Source organism: Benincasa hispida, chromosome 8 (genome assembly GCF_009727055.1).
Source record: "Benincasa hispida cultivar B227 chromosome 8, ASM972705v1, whole genome shotgun sequence".
Classification (NCBI taxonomy): Eukaryota; Viridiplantae; Streptophyta; class Magnoliopsida; order Cucurbitales; family Cucurbitaceae; genus Benincasa; species Benincasa hispida.
The window spans coordinates 32,940,033-32,956,979 of record NC_052356.1 but is presented as its reverse complement, the minus strand read 5'-3'; the positions used below and the strand labels follow the sequence as shown (position 1 = coordinate 32,956,979).

Below are 16,947 nucleotides of genomic sequence, written 5' to 3'. Positions count from 1 at the left end.
TGGATTGTGATGAAAGGATTGTCATGTTCAATAGCGTGTTTTGGTCGTCTGGACTTGTTATTGAGGGTTTCAAGCATTGCAGGCCGCTAATTCAAATTGATCGAACCCATTTGTATGGAAAGTATGAAGGAACATTATTAATAGCTACCTCAGTCAAAACAAATGGTCATGTTTATCCAATTGCATACGCTATTGTACCAGAGGAAAGTGCTGATTCATGGGGATCGTTTTTGAGAAATTTATAGGATCATGTGGTGCATGGAATGGAGGGAATGTGTCTAATTTCAGATAGACACAAAGGCATTATATTTGTCATTAGAAACCCTAACAACAGTTGGGTAGGAGTACACCACAGATTCTGCTTGTGACATGTGGCGAGTAATTTTAAAGAAAAGTATAAAAATAGTCTATTGAAGAGTTTGGTGTATAGTGCAGGATCAAAATTTCAAGTTTGAAAGTTTAATGACTGTATGATCGAACTTCAAACAACAACCTGTTACACCCCCTCTCAGATTACCCTTTTATTCTGGAAGAGGATATGACCGTGGTAGCTACTAGCCCTACTGCCAGCACTCACCACCCAAGCCTTCTAATCTAGATACCAACCTATTCATTTAATTAGTAATATATGCAAATAGCTAACCTCCCCCTTAAGTTCTTACAAAGATTACATAATTACATGCATACAACCAAGACGTCCTTTTATAGAAAAATATTCACAGGTGGCCCAACATTTCTACAGAAACCCTAGTCCCTCACAAAACATGTGTACATAAACGGATTATCAACCTAATTCTTTTAATAAGCCGAGTCTTTCGATGACAAGCAGCAACAGGATCAACCTTGAGGAAACTGACCGCTACCTACAAAGAGAAAACATAGAAATTCTGTGAGCTAAAAGCTCAGTGAGTGACTATAGAATCGTAAAGCAACAAGCGTAGCATCACTATAAACATGTAAATATACCAATGCGTAAACTCAAGCATTTGTCTCTATATGTAGCTGTAAACCATTATCAGACATCATTAAACATTATTATTCCCTAGTTGAGAACGAGCCTAAACGCTCTAGCTCCCAAACCTTTATTACCAACCAAGAAACCCATACTTCGGTTTCTTATTCATAACTGCCTACGTGCACGTGGCCATACTAAGTACCATCATATTTTAGGTACTTCCGCTCAGATACCTTCTCAAATTTGTCCTTCAGTATCGAGCTACTATGATACCTTCTGATACGTCCTTCGGTATCAAATTGACTAGATACCTTCTCAAATGTCCTTCGGTATCAAATTGGCCAGGTACCTTCTCAAATGTTCTTCGGTACCTAATTGGTTAGATACCTTCTCAACGTCCTTCAGTATCAAATGTGTATTTTGTAACACTAAATTAAGTTCCATTGCCTAGTATTTACACAAGAGTTGTTCCATTGCCTTTCATTTACAACAAAACTCATTCTCTCATAGTCTTCCTGTAGGAACCATATATCAAAATCAGAAACACAGCTTTTGTAATGGTTACACAACATACCTTGGCCTGTGTTACACACATACAAGCCGGGAAACATGCATTAAGTTATTCTCCAACCATTTGTTGCTTGAGGAAATTTAAATACATCATTAATGTCACTGTGCTTTACTTGATCATATATGCATGAATATTGGAAACCTTAAGTTTACTGAGTCACTCACTGTTCGTCAGGCTCTTATTGGTTTATACGCTTCCCCTAGCTCTTCTTGGCCTGAAAAGATATAATTTTCGATTAAACTACTTAGAATTCCTAGTAAAATATCTCAAATAATTCATTTATTAAAGGAACTTCCATCAATACAGACAGCTCTACTAGCGAGATCCCCCTGAGCGATGCTAGTGAGATCTCCCCCTGAGCGATGCTAACAAGATCCCCTAGAGCGATACCAGCGAGATCCTCTAGAATGAGATCAACCTTTTTTTGTGAAATTCTTAGCGATACTCACCTCAATTCCTAGCGAGATTTCTCCCTAGAGTGAGATCCTCCTTACAAAATCAACGAGATCCTCATGCCCAAATATCGCTATAATTCTCCCTGATGAACTGCTTGCTTGTTCCTCACAAGCAGCTGTCTGCTTATACACCAATTCCCTGTAATAATTTCAAAATTTCATAACTCAAAATCCAGAGCTCTTTTCAAGAAACTTTCTTCTACAAACTTGTTTAGATTTGAGTTCCTTACCGTAAAATTTCAGCTTGGAATTCCTTATACTTTAGCCTGGAACTTCAAAAATTCACCTCGGGCCCTGATTAATTCGTGGTTCTGCCTCTTCTGCAAATTCTCCACTTTTGTTCTTCTTCTCTTGCAATCTTTCTTTAGCAGAACAATCTTGAATAGTAGATTCTCTCAGCTTCCAAATGGCACCGAATTCACTAAATTTACTCTTATCAATTGCCAAAACCATGCTGTTGAAATTTCACATCCCTTTTTAATCTTCCTGCCACTTCTCGAGTTCAAAGAATTAATTGCCACGTCACTCCATACTTAGTGCCTCCAGCATACTAATGATTGAGTTTCTTCATTTGATATTTTTTTTCCTTCCTTCATAATTCCTATAAACAACATGAATTTCTATTTAATAAATATGTAATATAATATTTCTTTTGCTAAACATGCTTATCTAGGGAACCTAAGTTCGGGGGTTTACAAAACCCTAATTATTTACAATATTTTGCTTTCATAGATCCTAAGCAATGGACATAGTCACATGATAGTGGTCATCATTATGGATGACTAACCACGAATGTGACTGAAAGTACAAATGCTGTTCTGAAAGGAGCCAAAAAGCTACCAATCACTGCACTAGCCCAAGCAACATTCTATCGAACTATTGCTTATTTTGCTGCTCGTCGTGTAGAAATAAAGATTGCTCTTGAATCGGGAGAGTGTTTCACGAGGTAAATTATTCACATATTAGTTACCCACGTTTTTATACTAACTGTAGAGATATTCTAAGTAATTGTTGTATTTGTCATAGATATGCGGTAAAGAAAATAAATCGTTGGGAACAATGTGCAACTAAACATCTTGTCAACATATTTGACCATCGAACAGAGTTGTATGATGTCACCACCTCAATCAACCTAATAACACTAAAGGGTGGAACCACACATCGGATAAAATTAAGTGAAAGAACATGCACATGCAATAAGTGGAAGAGTTATGAAATCCCTTAGTCTCATGCTATGGCTGCGTGTAAGACCATTGGGTTAGACTACTTTTACTACATTGAAGATTATTACAAAATTTCCATTTATCTGGCATGTTATTCACCCCAATTCGAGCCCATCTCCAATAAAAAATGTTGGCCTGATCCTAACTTCCCTAATATTTATCTGGACGAATCACGAGTTAGAAAAGTCGGCAGACCGTGTACTTCTCGCATGCAAAATGAGATGGATTAGAGGGAATGTTACAAGACATGTTGCACAATTTTCAGACAAGAAGGGCATAATAGACGGAATTGTGTCAATCGAGCTCGTGATGCGACTTACTTATTTATTTGTACTTGTCCTTATTGATTGTAACTTCTTTTACTTATTTATTTATTGACTCATTCTTGTAACTTTTTTTGTAACTGGTAACAATGAAGGGTATATTCCTTATTAATTGTCATTATATTTATTGATTGTAATCATATTGATGTTTAGTAAATATTTAAGCTAATTTAATATTGTTTTTATGGGATTAGATGGACGAGGATGTTACTATAGGGCCATACAATGACTCGGTTTTGTACTTACAGCATAACCATAGATCCAAAGCTGTTTGGGAAGACGAGCATATTGATGCTATGCATTATCGGTGACGAGAGGCTGTTATTCGAAGGCAAGAGGACCCAGACCCTCGTCTATTAAATTATCTACGAGCTACTGGATTTTACGAAGTCTTCTATATCAAATTTATACAATAGACTGACATCTGATAATGACATTAGTGGAACAATGGCGGCAGGAGACACACATTTTCCACATGTTGCATGGAGAGTGTACGATTACACTTCAAGATGTAGCTATCCAATTTGGACTCACGATTAATGGAAGACCATTGATCGAGTCACTAAATTATGACTGGGAACAACTATGTGCGCTTCTTTTAGGCGTAACCATGAATGACACCATTCTTAAGGGGGGTCGTCTTAGCCTGCCATGGTTAGCTGATCAATTCAACAACTTTGTCTATCTACCAGATAATGCCGATGAAGAGGAACTTCAACGATATGCTCGAGCATATATTCTCACGTTGATTGGAGGATCGCTATTTTCCCGACAAATCCAATAGTAGAGTGTACTTAATGTATCTTCCCCTCTTAGTAGATTTTGATGTTGCCAGGACATACAGTTGGGGGGCTGGATGTCTTGCATGATTATATAGGCAACTATGCAAAGGTGCAGTTATAGATGATAAAGACATTGCAAACTTCCTTCTATTGCTGTAGGTTTGGGCATGGGATCGATTTCCTCTTTTAGTGCCTCGACGACTCCATCGATATGAGAACAACTTAGGTGACAGACCATTTGTAGTACAGTAAGCATATTTACTTCATTATTGTTGTGTTCATTATGAAATACTAATAGCTAAAATTCAACTTGTGATTGTTGTAGATGGAATGATAGCTATTCTGTAATTAGAGCATCGACGCATGTTCTACTACAGTATAGGTATATATTGGATACACATATGCCTAACCAGGTAATATTTTATTCATTAATATATCATATATTGATAATGTTTCAATCTTCTGGTTCATTCATATTTTGACACATATGCATGCAGATTATTTGGGAATCATACAATCATCTCATCCAACTATTGACGTCATATTGTCTCGATGGTAGTGAGATATGGTCATCCAGATGTCCACTCATATGCTTTTTCGTTGTGGAGTGGCATCACCCAGATCGTGTAGTGCGTCAATTTAGGATATTGCAACAAATTCCTCAACCTTGCAATACAGACCCCGACTCCATTCATACGATCTGATGGGCAGGCATGAGCAAGATTGGATTGCATATTTGGCTTCTCAAATTTCAATTTGAAAAAATCGTCAAAGTTTGGTTGTTAATGGACCTCCTATTAACAACAGTGTAGATACTGAGCCTAGATATATTGAATGGTATTCCACTGTGAGCAGGCGATACATACCGAAAGCAGGAACATCCTATCACTTATTGATTCGAGTTTATTGTTTACTAGGATTGTTTGATTTTATTTCTTTATTGCATACCAAAATAAATTTTAAAGACATTAACTTGTTATTCAATTCTTTTTCAGGCCAAGCTTCCAAATTTGACATTATCTGCTAAAAGATCCTTACGTAGACTCACCTCTATATATCGAGTGCGATATTTCGATGGTGATATTCCAATGGAAGAACAAGGTGATCCAGCAAGACATCAGGATATTCCTATTCGACCTAATGTTCGAAATGAATATCTAGCAACCCTACTCGATCATTTTACACCTACTTCCATGATGCCCTCTTCTTCAACATTTGATTTTTTTTCCAACAACCCTCAGTACATTAAGTATGGAAGAAGGACAAATTTCACATGTCCATCTAGATGTCCATGACCAGTACGTGACATACCGACATCATGGTGAGGATATACATTTTACAGAGGAAAGCCAACCATCAAGTGTAAGAGGTCGTGGCGATCGTGGATATTGTGTGACTCAACATGATTGATCTAGGCATAATAGAGGATCTTCTTTTAGACGTTAATACAGAAAATTGTACATATAATTAAATTTATTAATGAAATTCAAATATGAAAATGCACTTGCAGTCTACAATACATAATAAAGAACCTTGAATATTATTTACAATAGTCAAAAGTTTGCATAAGTTTCTAACAACTTTAAACAAAAACAATGATTTGAAATTAAACTAATTGAATACTATTAAAATTAATATTGAGTATATCAAATCAATCATAGAAATTTCTTAATCTCAAACTAACATTATTGTTTATACTGTTATAAATTAGTAATATTACTATTAAAATAAAAAACGAGATTAGTGAGATAGTTAATTTTAGGTAACAATGATTTAGAATTAAATAAATGGAATATTGTTAATCGTAAAAAACATAAGTAATGAAAGGATTGATTTTAGGGTTGTTAAAAGAATAAAAAAATAAAAACAAAAAATATTTTTTTTTACCCAAACTGTATGCGCATCTTGAAGAGACGCATTCTTAAATATTATTATTATTATTTATGAATGCGTCTCTTAAAGAGACACATTCTTAATTTTTTTTTTGTTTTTTTAATAAATGCATCTCTTCAAGAGATGCATTCAAGTCCAGAAAAAATAATAAAATATTCCAGAATGCGTTCAAGAGACGCATTTGGATAAGGACAAAAAATCAACCTCATTTATCTAAATAAGTTGAAAAGTACGCCTTTTACCTAATCAAAATAAAAATTAACCCTACAAATCTAATTAATCCAGAAAAAAGTGATGTGATGGACCAACCCATCACATCAAATTTATTTATTTATTATTATTATTACTACCAAAATGTGTATATATGTGTGTTGTATGGGGTTTAGGTTGCAGATTCCCCCAGCATTAATTTTGATTTCTTAATATCAATGGCAGTCTATCAATGTGGGTTACTGTTCTCTCTCTTTTTATTTTTATTTTTTTATTATTTACTCAAATGTTATTTTAGTTGAGTTCCCTCTAAATTATTATGGCAAATTTGTTTTATTTTCTTATGTGTTATTGTGCATTTTATTTTGTATTGATCTTTATCTATTTTACTTTAAATGTTGTATTTTAACATTTTGTTTGTAAATATTTATTATGGTATCGTTTTACATGTTTATGTTATGCTTTAAATTGTATTATTCCAATCTTCTTAATTGTTGCTTGTTTTTCTCAAAAATTATCTGGCGAATGAATCTAGAAAATTTGGAAGTCTGATTTTCTAAAATTATTGAGTTAGAAATCGATTCCTTGAGAGTCCAAGAACGATCTCCAATTTTTTTAAAATTAAAATCTTAATATGTTATTTTATGTTTACTTAATTTATTATCATATTTTTTAAGTTATGTTTTTACTTATATAATGTTTATATTAAATACTATTTGATTTTTAATCTAAATTTATCTTAGTTTTTAAATCTTTTCTAAAACTTTTTTTAAAGTCATCTAAAATTTTCATTGAAATTAATTCTTTGGGTGTTTTTTGAACCTTTAAAAATTAATATATTATTTCAAAAGGTTTTCTAACAATTTTTTTTTAGGACCGCGCTTTCTCCTACAAAATTCCTACAATGGAATCTAGAAAATTTGGAAGTTTGATTTCCTAGAATTCTTGAAGCGAGAGATCACATCTTTGGGAGTCCGAAATTTGATCCCGAAAAAATGAATTTAATTAATGTTTTAAAAAATTATTTATTAAAAGGCTATTCCTATGTCAAATTTTGAGAAATTGTAATAATTTCTCACATTTTTGAGGTGAGAAATTTTTTCTCAATTCTAATTTTTTCTCAATTTTAAAAATTCTTTATTAAAAGGCTATTCCTATGAAATTTATCAACTTATTTTATAGGATCATTATTTTAAATATTAGAGTAATGAGAGATAAAATAAGATATTAGTTTAATTTTTTTTCCAAATGAATTTCTTTAAAAAATAATTTTCAATTTAGGATTTAATTTTGACCATGGTTTTTAAACGATATTGTGGGTGCTATCACATTCCCCATATATAAATGACTCTGAACTCAACTCTAGTTTTTGACCGACCATTTTTATTTTTTTTTCGGTGTCCAATCACATTGTAAGAAAGGTTGATGGAGATTCATTTTTATTTTATTTTAAAATTAACCATTTTCGAGGACGTCAGCCGTTCCAAGTTGTCTCAGGCATGTGGTCCACATCAAACACTCTTCAAGATAATCGTTAATATTGTCGCACAAATATTTGTGTAGGTACGCGCGATGTTCTTGCTCCCCCATTTCTTCTTTCAATTATCGACAAGGTCATCTCCTCCCTTTCTTTCTTTCTTCTCATCCTCTCTATTCCTAACTGTAAAACCCGAACCCTAATTACTTTAAGTAAGAGTAGGTAATATGATGTCTTCTAATGAGTTAAATGAAGTCATGTTTTAGGAGGGATAGAGGATAGAAGCAAGAAGAAATAAACTTTTGTGTAGCTAAGTGTAAACCCCAAATTCTAAGTTTCCTAAACAAGCATGTTTAGCCAAAGGAATGATATATTAAATATCTAATAAGTGAAAATCCATGTTATTTATAGGTGTTGTTGAGAAAGAAAAAGAAAAACATGTTAAATAAGGAAACTCACTTATTAGTTTGGCACGTGGCGGTTAATCCTTGAATTCGGGAGGCGGCAGGAAGATTGAAAGGGAAAAGAGAACTTCGAAAGCTTGGTTTCATCAATCTACATGAGCAAATTTAGTGAAATCAACGCTGTTTGAAAGCTAGAAGAATTTAGTTTTCGAGGTTGTTTTGCCGGAGAAAGATTGTAGAAGAAGAAGAACAAAAAGTGAGGAATTCGCAGAAGAGGCAGAATCGCAATTAATCAGGGCCCGAGGTGAAGATTAGAAGTTCTAGGCCAAACTATAGGGAATTTTTGGCTAAAATTTTAAGATAAGAAATAACTCAATTCTAAACATATTTGTAGAAGGAAGTTTCTTCAAAAGAGGGCTGGATTTTGAGTTATGAATTTTTGAAGTTGTAACAGAGAAGCTGTGCATAAGTAGACAACTACTTGGGAAGAACAAGCAAACAGCTCATATGGAGGATGAGGATCTCGCTAATGAAGGAAATCTCGCTGATTTTGTGCTGAGGATCTCGCTCTAGAGGGAAATCTCCCTAGAAATTGGGCTGAGTATCGTTGGTAAGGTTAGTATCGCTAGGATGAAAGTTTACCAGGAAAAGCTTAATCTCAGTCATAAGGATCTCGCTTATGAGGAGGATCTCGTTCATGAGGATCTCGCTCATGAGGAAGAATGCACTCATGATGAGTATCTCGCTAGAAAGCTGTCTTTGATGATGAAAGTTCCATTAGTAAATAAACTATTTGAGGTATTTTGCTAAGAATTCTAGGTAGTTAACTGGGAATTATGCCCTTTCAGGCCAAGAAGAGTTAGGAGAGGCGTATAACCCGTTAAGAGGTCAATGAGCTGTGAGTGACTATGTGATGATTTAGTGTTTTAATGATTTAAAAACCATGATTTCTTTGAAGTTATTTCTCATGCTAAGTGTTTATATGAAATGCCAAGCAACCTGTGTTAAAGCTATTTCTCATGCTAAGTAAAGCATGTTTTCCATGGAAATTGACACGATTTAAATATGTTATTTTGTCCATATACTTTCATCATGTTTTAGTAACTCTGTTTTCATGATGAACTAGTATGATGATTTGAGCACTAAGCCTTAGTGTTCAACTAAATGTTTGTGACTAGTAATATGACGGATACTGAAAGACAATGAGAAAGTATCCTAGGTAAGTAACTAAGGTATGATGATACTGATGTACTATGCTTTAAATACCTAAGGTTGTCAAAGTACATATGTTGGTATTTCTAAATATAATGAAAAGGGATACTGAAGGTAGGGAGGGTATTCTAAAGAGTTTCTATGCTATATTTGAAAACTATTCTTTTAATGCTCTTCGAGAACTTGATAGCTTAAGTGAGTCGGATACTGAAGGTAAGGAAGGTATCTGAATAAATGTACCTAAGGTGTTGACGGTACATAGAAAACACCACGTGTACGTTGGTAATACGACGTCGAGGGATTGAGCAAAAGGGTTCTCCCCAATTAAAGTTGATGTCGAGAGATTGAGCAAAAGAGTTCTCCCTGACTAAGGTTGACGTTGAGGGATTGGGCAAAAGGGTTCTCCCCGACTAAGGTTGATGTTGAGGGATTGAACAAAAGGGTTCTCCTCGACTAAAGTTGACGTTGAGGGTTAGATCTAGTAGTTCACTCTCAACTAAGGATAAAGAGAGGTCGAAGTATGGATCTCCTAAGCTATATACCAGCAAAGGGAGGCCGAAGTATGGGTCTCTTGGCCGGTAATAGATGTTGGGAGCTAGAGTGGTGTATGCTTGTTCTCAACTAAGGAATAATGACGTTTAATGGTGGTTTTAAAGGTTTTGTGTACACGTTTGCTTGGTGTATTTTAGTTCCAGAATTATGTTTTCGAGCTTTCAGTTTAAGCATGATATTTATATTTTTATTAAGTCACTCGCTGGACTTCTAGCTCACGTTTTCAAATGCTTTTCTTTTCAGGTAGCGGTTAGATTCCTCAAGGTTGATCCTGTTGTTGTTTGCCACTGAAAAGCCCGGCTTGTTCAGAAGAACTTAGGTTGATGGCTTGTACATGTACACATGTTTTGAAAGGACTAGGGCTTTGTTTGGAATGTTTGGCCATTTGTGAATATTTTGTTCATAGATGTTATGTCATGGCTGTATGCATGTGTTTATGAATCTTCGTAGAACCTTAAGGGAGGCTTGCTGTATGCGTATACTACTAATGTGTTAAACAAGTTGGTATTCAAGATTAGAAGTTTTTGGTGGTGGGTACTGGCAGTAGGGTTAGTAACTACCACAGTCATATCCTCATCCAGATTAAAAGGGTAATCTGGGAGGGGATTTGACACTAACTATCTTTGTTTCCCATCACCTCTCTCTCTATATATATTCTCGACAATGCAACGGCAGGATTAAGGCTCCGTTTGAGATTGGGTTTGAAATCTATTATAGAAAAATCTTAACTACCTTCCTTGTTTGATAAATTGAAGTATTTAATAATCTATTAGAATCACTTCTCAATGTTAACTATTGTGTAAATGTTAATATATACTACCTTTTAGATTTGACTTTCTTAATCTGCTAACTTCTTTACTTTTTAAATAAATATATTTTAATAATACTACTTCAAATTAATATAATTTGTTAGGTCTATTTTCAAATTCTAATTTATTCATTTTTTTGTAACAATCATTTTTTTAAAAAGAAATGATCAAATAATTTGTATTAAATATAATTAGTTAAAATTTAAATCACATACAATTTTAAATAAATTATAAATTAATTATCTATGTAAAAATAATTGAAACAATAAGTCTAGTTTGATTCATATAACTAAATTACATCCATTTAGTATTAATTTACTAAATACGGTATCTAATTTTTTTTATTTAAAATTAAAATTTATCAAACACTTTGATTCTTCTAAAAGCACAATTACCAGTAATTATTTTAAATGCTATAACAATCACAAATGAAATCTAAGGCTAAGAAGGTGGGAGAAATCACTAATTGTAAATGAATATTCGAATATCTTTATTTTTACTATTATAGCGGTTGAGCAACATTCATCACTATTTGACGCTATTGTTTTCCCATGGTAGAGTGGGATTGGACAAGTAAATCCCATTGTCCATCTCCACAACACTTATCATTATCAACGTAAAAAATGAGAAAAAAGAACGAGAGGAGGGAGCGAGAGCGATAAGAAAAAGAGGGAGCAGAAAAAAAGTAAACGAAAGACGTTTGTTGATGCTAGCAAAGAGAGTTCAATTTAGTGTAGTGTGTAGGTGAAAGAGACTTGGTCCAATGAGCACAAATAGGACTCATTGATGTATGAGAGTTAAGATTTGATGACTCATTCATCTTTAAATGAGAGAGGTTGTTAGGTGTAGAGCCAAATAACTCTAAAGTAAGTCCAAAATTATCACTGGACACCAGCATATATCAGCATATTAAAGTGATATACTTATGAATTTGACTCTGCAACATACATTCAATGTTGGGACCATGTCACATTGATGCCATGTCTTGATGTAGTATAAATTGAGATGAATTTATGTAGATTTTGATGTAATTGTTTCTCATCACCCCTTGTTTTGCTATTAATTTAAAGAGTTGCATCCCACATTGCTTTCTTCTGGACTAAAAACAAATTCTAAAATCCCTCGCTCTATAATAGAAAGGTAAGGAGAAATGTTAGATTGTCTTGAATTTGTTTGTTGGCGCTTCGAACAACCAAGTACAGAGAGCTAACACACCGTTAGAGAATCACGTTTAGTTCTTTAATTACCAATTTTATTAAGAAAAAGAAATTTGAAAATCTTTTACATTTTTTTATATTCTTTAATTACTAATTTCATAACAAGAGAAAAAAAGACGAACACAGTAAGTCAAATCACACACTTACTCTCACCCTAAGTTTGACATGAAAATAAAAGTGAAAAACCATTGTTCAATCTCCTAGGGAAGTGAATACTCAACCTCACATCACTTCTACATTATTAGACAGCTCTGATACCATTAAAAAGGAAGCTAATTGCAATAACTGGAGGCTTATTGTTGATGGAAAATTAGTTAATGGTTATAACTTCTATTGGATTTTTTTAGCTTGCCAAAGGAGGAATGCTCTGTTCATGCCTGAAAAAGTTACCAGGATCAACTTTTGTCTTTACCTTCACAAGCCTATTGAAGTTGTCCTTGAAATATTTATTGCCCCATTCACTGGCCTGAGCCAAGCTTGTATTGCCCTTCTTGTTCATGCCCAAATCAAGATCTCTGTAGTTTACATATGCAGCTCTTGGAGACTTGGAAACATATGGAGCCATGTAATTGTAAAGTTCTCTAATCCACTCCATGTGTTTTTCTTCATCTTTATGTCCATCCTGCCATGAGTTTACATACTGAATTTTGAACAAGTTTCCTTTTCTATGTGGGAATGGGATTTCATTCTCTGAGATCTTGCTCATCATTCCTCCATAAGGGTTCCAGATCATTAGTGGGTGGTCTTCTTGCAGCAACCTTTTCCATAGACCTTCCAGTCCAGTTTCTGGGATTGGGACTTGAACAAAGTCTGATTTAGCTTTGAAGTAGTTCCTGAATTGTGGCTTTCCTTGTAGAAGAACTTCAGGAGGTGTTTTAGGTGCTTCTCCAGCTATATAAAGAACTGATTTTATCCAGCTGGTTTCAATACAATCTTTTGGTGTCAAACCCAATTCAGGGAAGCTTTTTCCCATAATTTGTAGGAGTCTGTTGGAATCTCCAAGAAAGAGAGCATTGTAAGCAGTAGTAATAGTTCTTTCTTTTGTGGCTTTATCATTGGTTACTTGTATTAGGACTCTAATGAACAAGTCTTCATCCAATTTGTCAGCAACTTGCTGCCATTTGTACAGGATTTGAGTGGCACCTTGCTCTAATGTCTTTGGAACAGTGAAAACTGTCACCGTTTCTGGAACAGGAACCAACTGCAATTTCCACCATAGAATAATCCCAAAGCTGCCTCCAGCACCTCCTCTAATGGCCCAAAAATAGTCCTCTCCCATCCCCGATCTATCGAGGATTCTACCGTTAACATCAACGATTCGAGCGTCGATGACATTATCAGCACCAAGGCCATATTTTCTCATCATGGAGCCGTATGCACCGCCTGTTATGTGGCCACCAATACCTAAGCTAGTGCAAAGGCCAGCAGGGAAGCCATGGACATTGCTTTTCTCTGAGATTCTATAGTAAACTTCACCAACCGTTGCACCAGCCTGAACCCATGCAGTGTTATCTTGGATATTCACTTCGACTGACCGGAGTTTCGCTAGGTCTACAACGATGAAAGGAGTTTCGATTTCAGAAGCATAAGAAAGACCCTCGTAGTCGTGGCCACCGCTACGCACTCGGAGATGTATTCGGAGCTTCTTCGAGCAAATTACAGCTGCTTGGACATGAGTGTCATACAATGGAGTGAAGATGAATTCAGGCTTTGGAACTGAAGGATCCAAGTATCTGAGGTTTTGTGCAGTTGCCTGAAGGAGAGGGAAGAATGAAGCATTGTTTTGAGCACAAACAGAGAAGGGAGGGACAGATTGTTGAGAACTAACAGACACACATTGTAGAAAACTTTGCTCCAATGAAGCTGAGCTTGAAAGTGAAAGTGAGAGAAGAAAGGCAAGTAATAGAATGAAAATGGAAGAGCCTGAATGAAACATAGTTTTTGCTAATTTCTTTTTGATGAAATTGTGAAGTATGGGGCTAGGATTTGAGATGATGGTTTAAGAACTAGAGGTATATATATATATATGTATATAGCTATTATGGGTGAGAATATATTTTGGTTTGTTAATATGTATCTGAGCTAAGGCAAACGTCATGCAAACTTAAGCATAAGTTTGTCATAAATGAATCTCATTTTGCCAAAGTGATGATATGTAGTTGAGTGATAACTGATGTTTGTTATTATTATTATTATTATTTTTTTTTTTTAGATCGAAAGTTCAAATTTACATATCCTCACTTGTTGTGATTAAAAAGGGATTCAATTTAAATTAGAAATTTCATTTCTACCGACTTTTAGATTTGTGTCTATCTAAAAGTTCTATGAATCTTTTTAAAACTAGAAATTCAATCTTTGAATTAATTATAATTTCACATCTAATAAATTTAATGGGATCCATAAGCTTTTGATTTTGAGTTTGACAAGTCTCCGAGCTTTCATTTTTGTGTTAAATAGGTATTTGAAGTATTTGGAATTTTCTAAACTTTTCGAAACAATCAACCACAACATTAAAAGTTTAATGTTTTTTTACGCCAAGTTTAATGTTTTGTTGGACACAAAACTTAGTTGTTAATTTAAAAAAAAATGTTAAAATATGTTAAGGACCCTAATAGATATAAAAGTAAAAATTCACATCTATTTACCATTGTTTAAGTTAAGTATTGACTTATTAAATTAAATTAAAAGTTTAAAGTCATAGTAGATACAAACATGAACGTTTAGAGACTAAATTTATAGTTTAATTAACCTTTTAATTATATGAGATTATTTTCTTACTCTCCCTCTCTAGCCTTGCTCATATGTCTCTTGTTTTGTATGCAGTATGTATCATACTTTGAAATGAATGGATTCCTTTATCCTTGTCATTTTTTAGTCGAGAAAAGTAGGAGGAGAGAGATTGTGATTTTTCATAGAAAGAAAGAAAAAAATAAAATAAAAGTTAGAGAGAGAGAAGCTCTGTCTAAATCTGTTTATTCACATCCAAATGTCATATCTTTCAACCAATATTCTCTTAATTTTTTTAATTACTGTTTTCTCTAGTTTAAAATATTCCCTTGTCTGTTTATTCATGTACAACTGTAACATCTTTGACTTATTTTATTTTATTTTATTATTTATTTTTCTATCAACACGTAGAGTGAGATCGAAAGTTCATTCTAGTTGAACTATCTGCAGGTTGCCAATATGAGCGTAGCTCGACATAATACTTATATTATCTATCTCAAGGTCAGAGATTCAATTCCCACACCTCACACTTTAGTTACAATACCTTTTAAAAAAAAAAAAAAAACTATGCATAGGTTATCTTTGACCGGTCTCTTTAATTTGGTAAGTCAGTTTATTCGCATACAACCAAAACTTATTGTGAACAAATATCCTATTTATTTATTTTAGTAAAGTTTCAACTATAAATGAACGTAAAAATTTGAACCTTGGACTCCTTATATATAGTGATGTCTTAATTAGTCGAGCCATGTTGAAGTTGAAATTGAGTATAAAGTTCTTTTTTGGTTAATTATTGTGTTTCTTTTCAGTTAAATGTGATAAAGTTCTTACCGACTAAATTGAAAATTTGAATGATGTTTTACGCATTTATGATTGATTAAAGATCAAATATCATTTGGGGAAAAAATATAATGCATTTTTAATTAGCAGATCACATCAGTCTTAGTTAGAATGATGATTATGATTATGGAAATATAATCCTAATTTGATATAAAATTCGAAATGATATACTAGAGCAAATTTATTGAAGAATAAGTAAATAATAGTGAATCGCTCAATGTTGATTTTAAGTTCAAAGAAGATATATAAAATATTTAAAACATACTATTTTAAAAATTTAAGTGTGATATTCCAATTACATTTATGTTTAAGAAAGGCATAGTAATTTGCAATTATTTGTATGGGAGTTGAAGAAAATGGAAGAAATGTAGGGAGAATATCACACAATTAATATAAGGCAAGTTTTATTTTTCTTTACATCTTAATATTATTCATATTATTATAATTTAGTTCATTTATAAATATTATTTTCTCTTCAAACATATTTCAATATTTATTTGCTTCCTAAAATAACTTATTTACAAATAGTTGCATAGTAAAATTTCAATGGATCACATTTGTTTATATAATTCCAACCCAAACTTTTGAATTTACTATTTCAATCTAACAGTACACAAATGGTTGGAAGTTGGAACTTTATATTTATTGTTATTGCTCATTTGGACTGCCATTGCATTTAGTACTTAAAAAAGACTGACAATTCTACTCAAGAAAGATGTGAAAAAAAAGCATACAATTTGCTTTACCATTTCTCTTTAAATTCCACCTTCTCTTTTTGTTTTAAAAAAATAAAATAAAAAATAGACATGGATAGACACCGATGCGTCTATCATTGATAATTCGAAAAATTTACTATATCTTGTAAATATTTTCAACAGTTTTACCATTTGAAATTATTTCCTAAAATAAAAAGTAAAAATGTAAAAAAATAAATAAATAAATAAATAACCCCCATAATTTAAGGGTGTGAGTGTGGGTTGTTGACCCAACCTTCATCTTAACTCACACACACTCTCTTAGCACCAAATTTGGGTGATGGTGATGTAATTTTGTATAACCTACTTTTAGATGTATAATTAAACAGAATAAAATTATAAAAAATGTAAGGTTTATTTAGATATGTTTGATAATCATTTAATTTTTTTTTTTTAAAAATTAAAACTACAAATATTATTTTTACCTATGGGTTTCTTTGTTTTATAATTTATTTTACTTACATTTTAGGAGTGTTTTTAACATCAAGTTCTAAAAAAACTTAAAAGATGAAAATAAAAACTATGATTAAGAAATTGAACAT

At 33.2% G+C, this 16,947-nt stretch overlaps 1 protein-coding gene across 1 annotated transcript; it reads right to left on the bottom strand.

The window, feature by feature from the left end:
* Nucleotides 1-12,101: 12,101 nt before the first annotated feature.
* On the bottom strand, nt 12,102-14,144 carry LOC120082698 (berberine bridge enzyme-like 13). The gene has a single exon (XM_039037975.1). It carries the CDS (start codon nt 14,017-14,019, stop codon nt 12,427-12,429), a length of 1,593 nt encoding a protein of 530 aa, XP_038893903.1. The 5' UTR covers nt 14,020-14,144; the 3' UTR covers nt 12,102-12,426.
* Nucleotides 14,145-16,947: the final 2,803 nt, after the last annotated feature.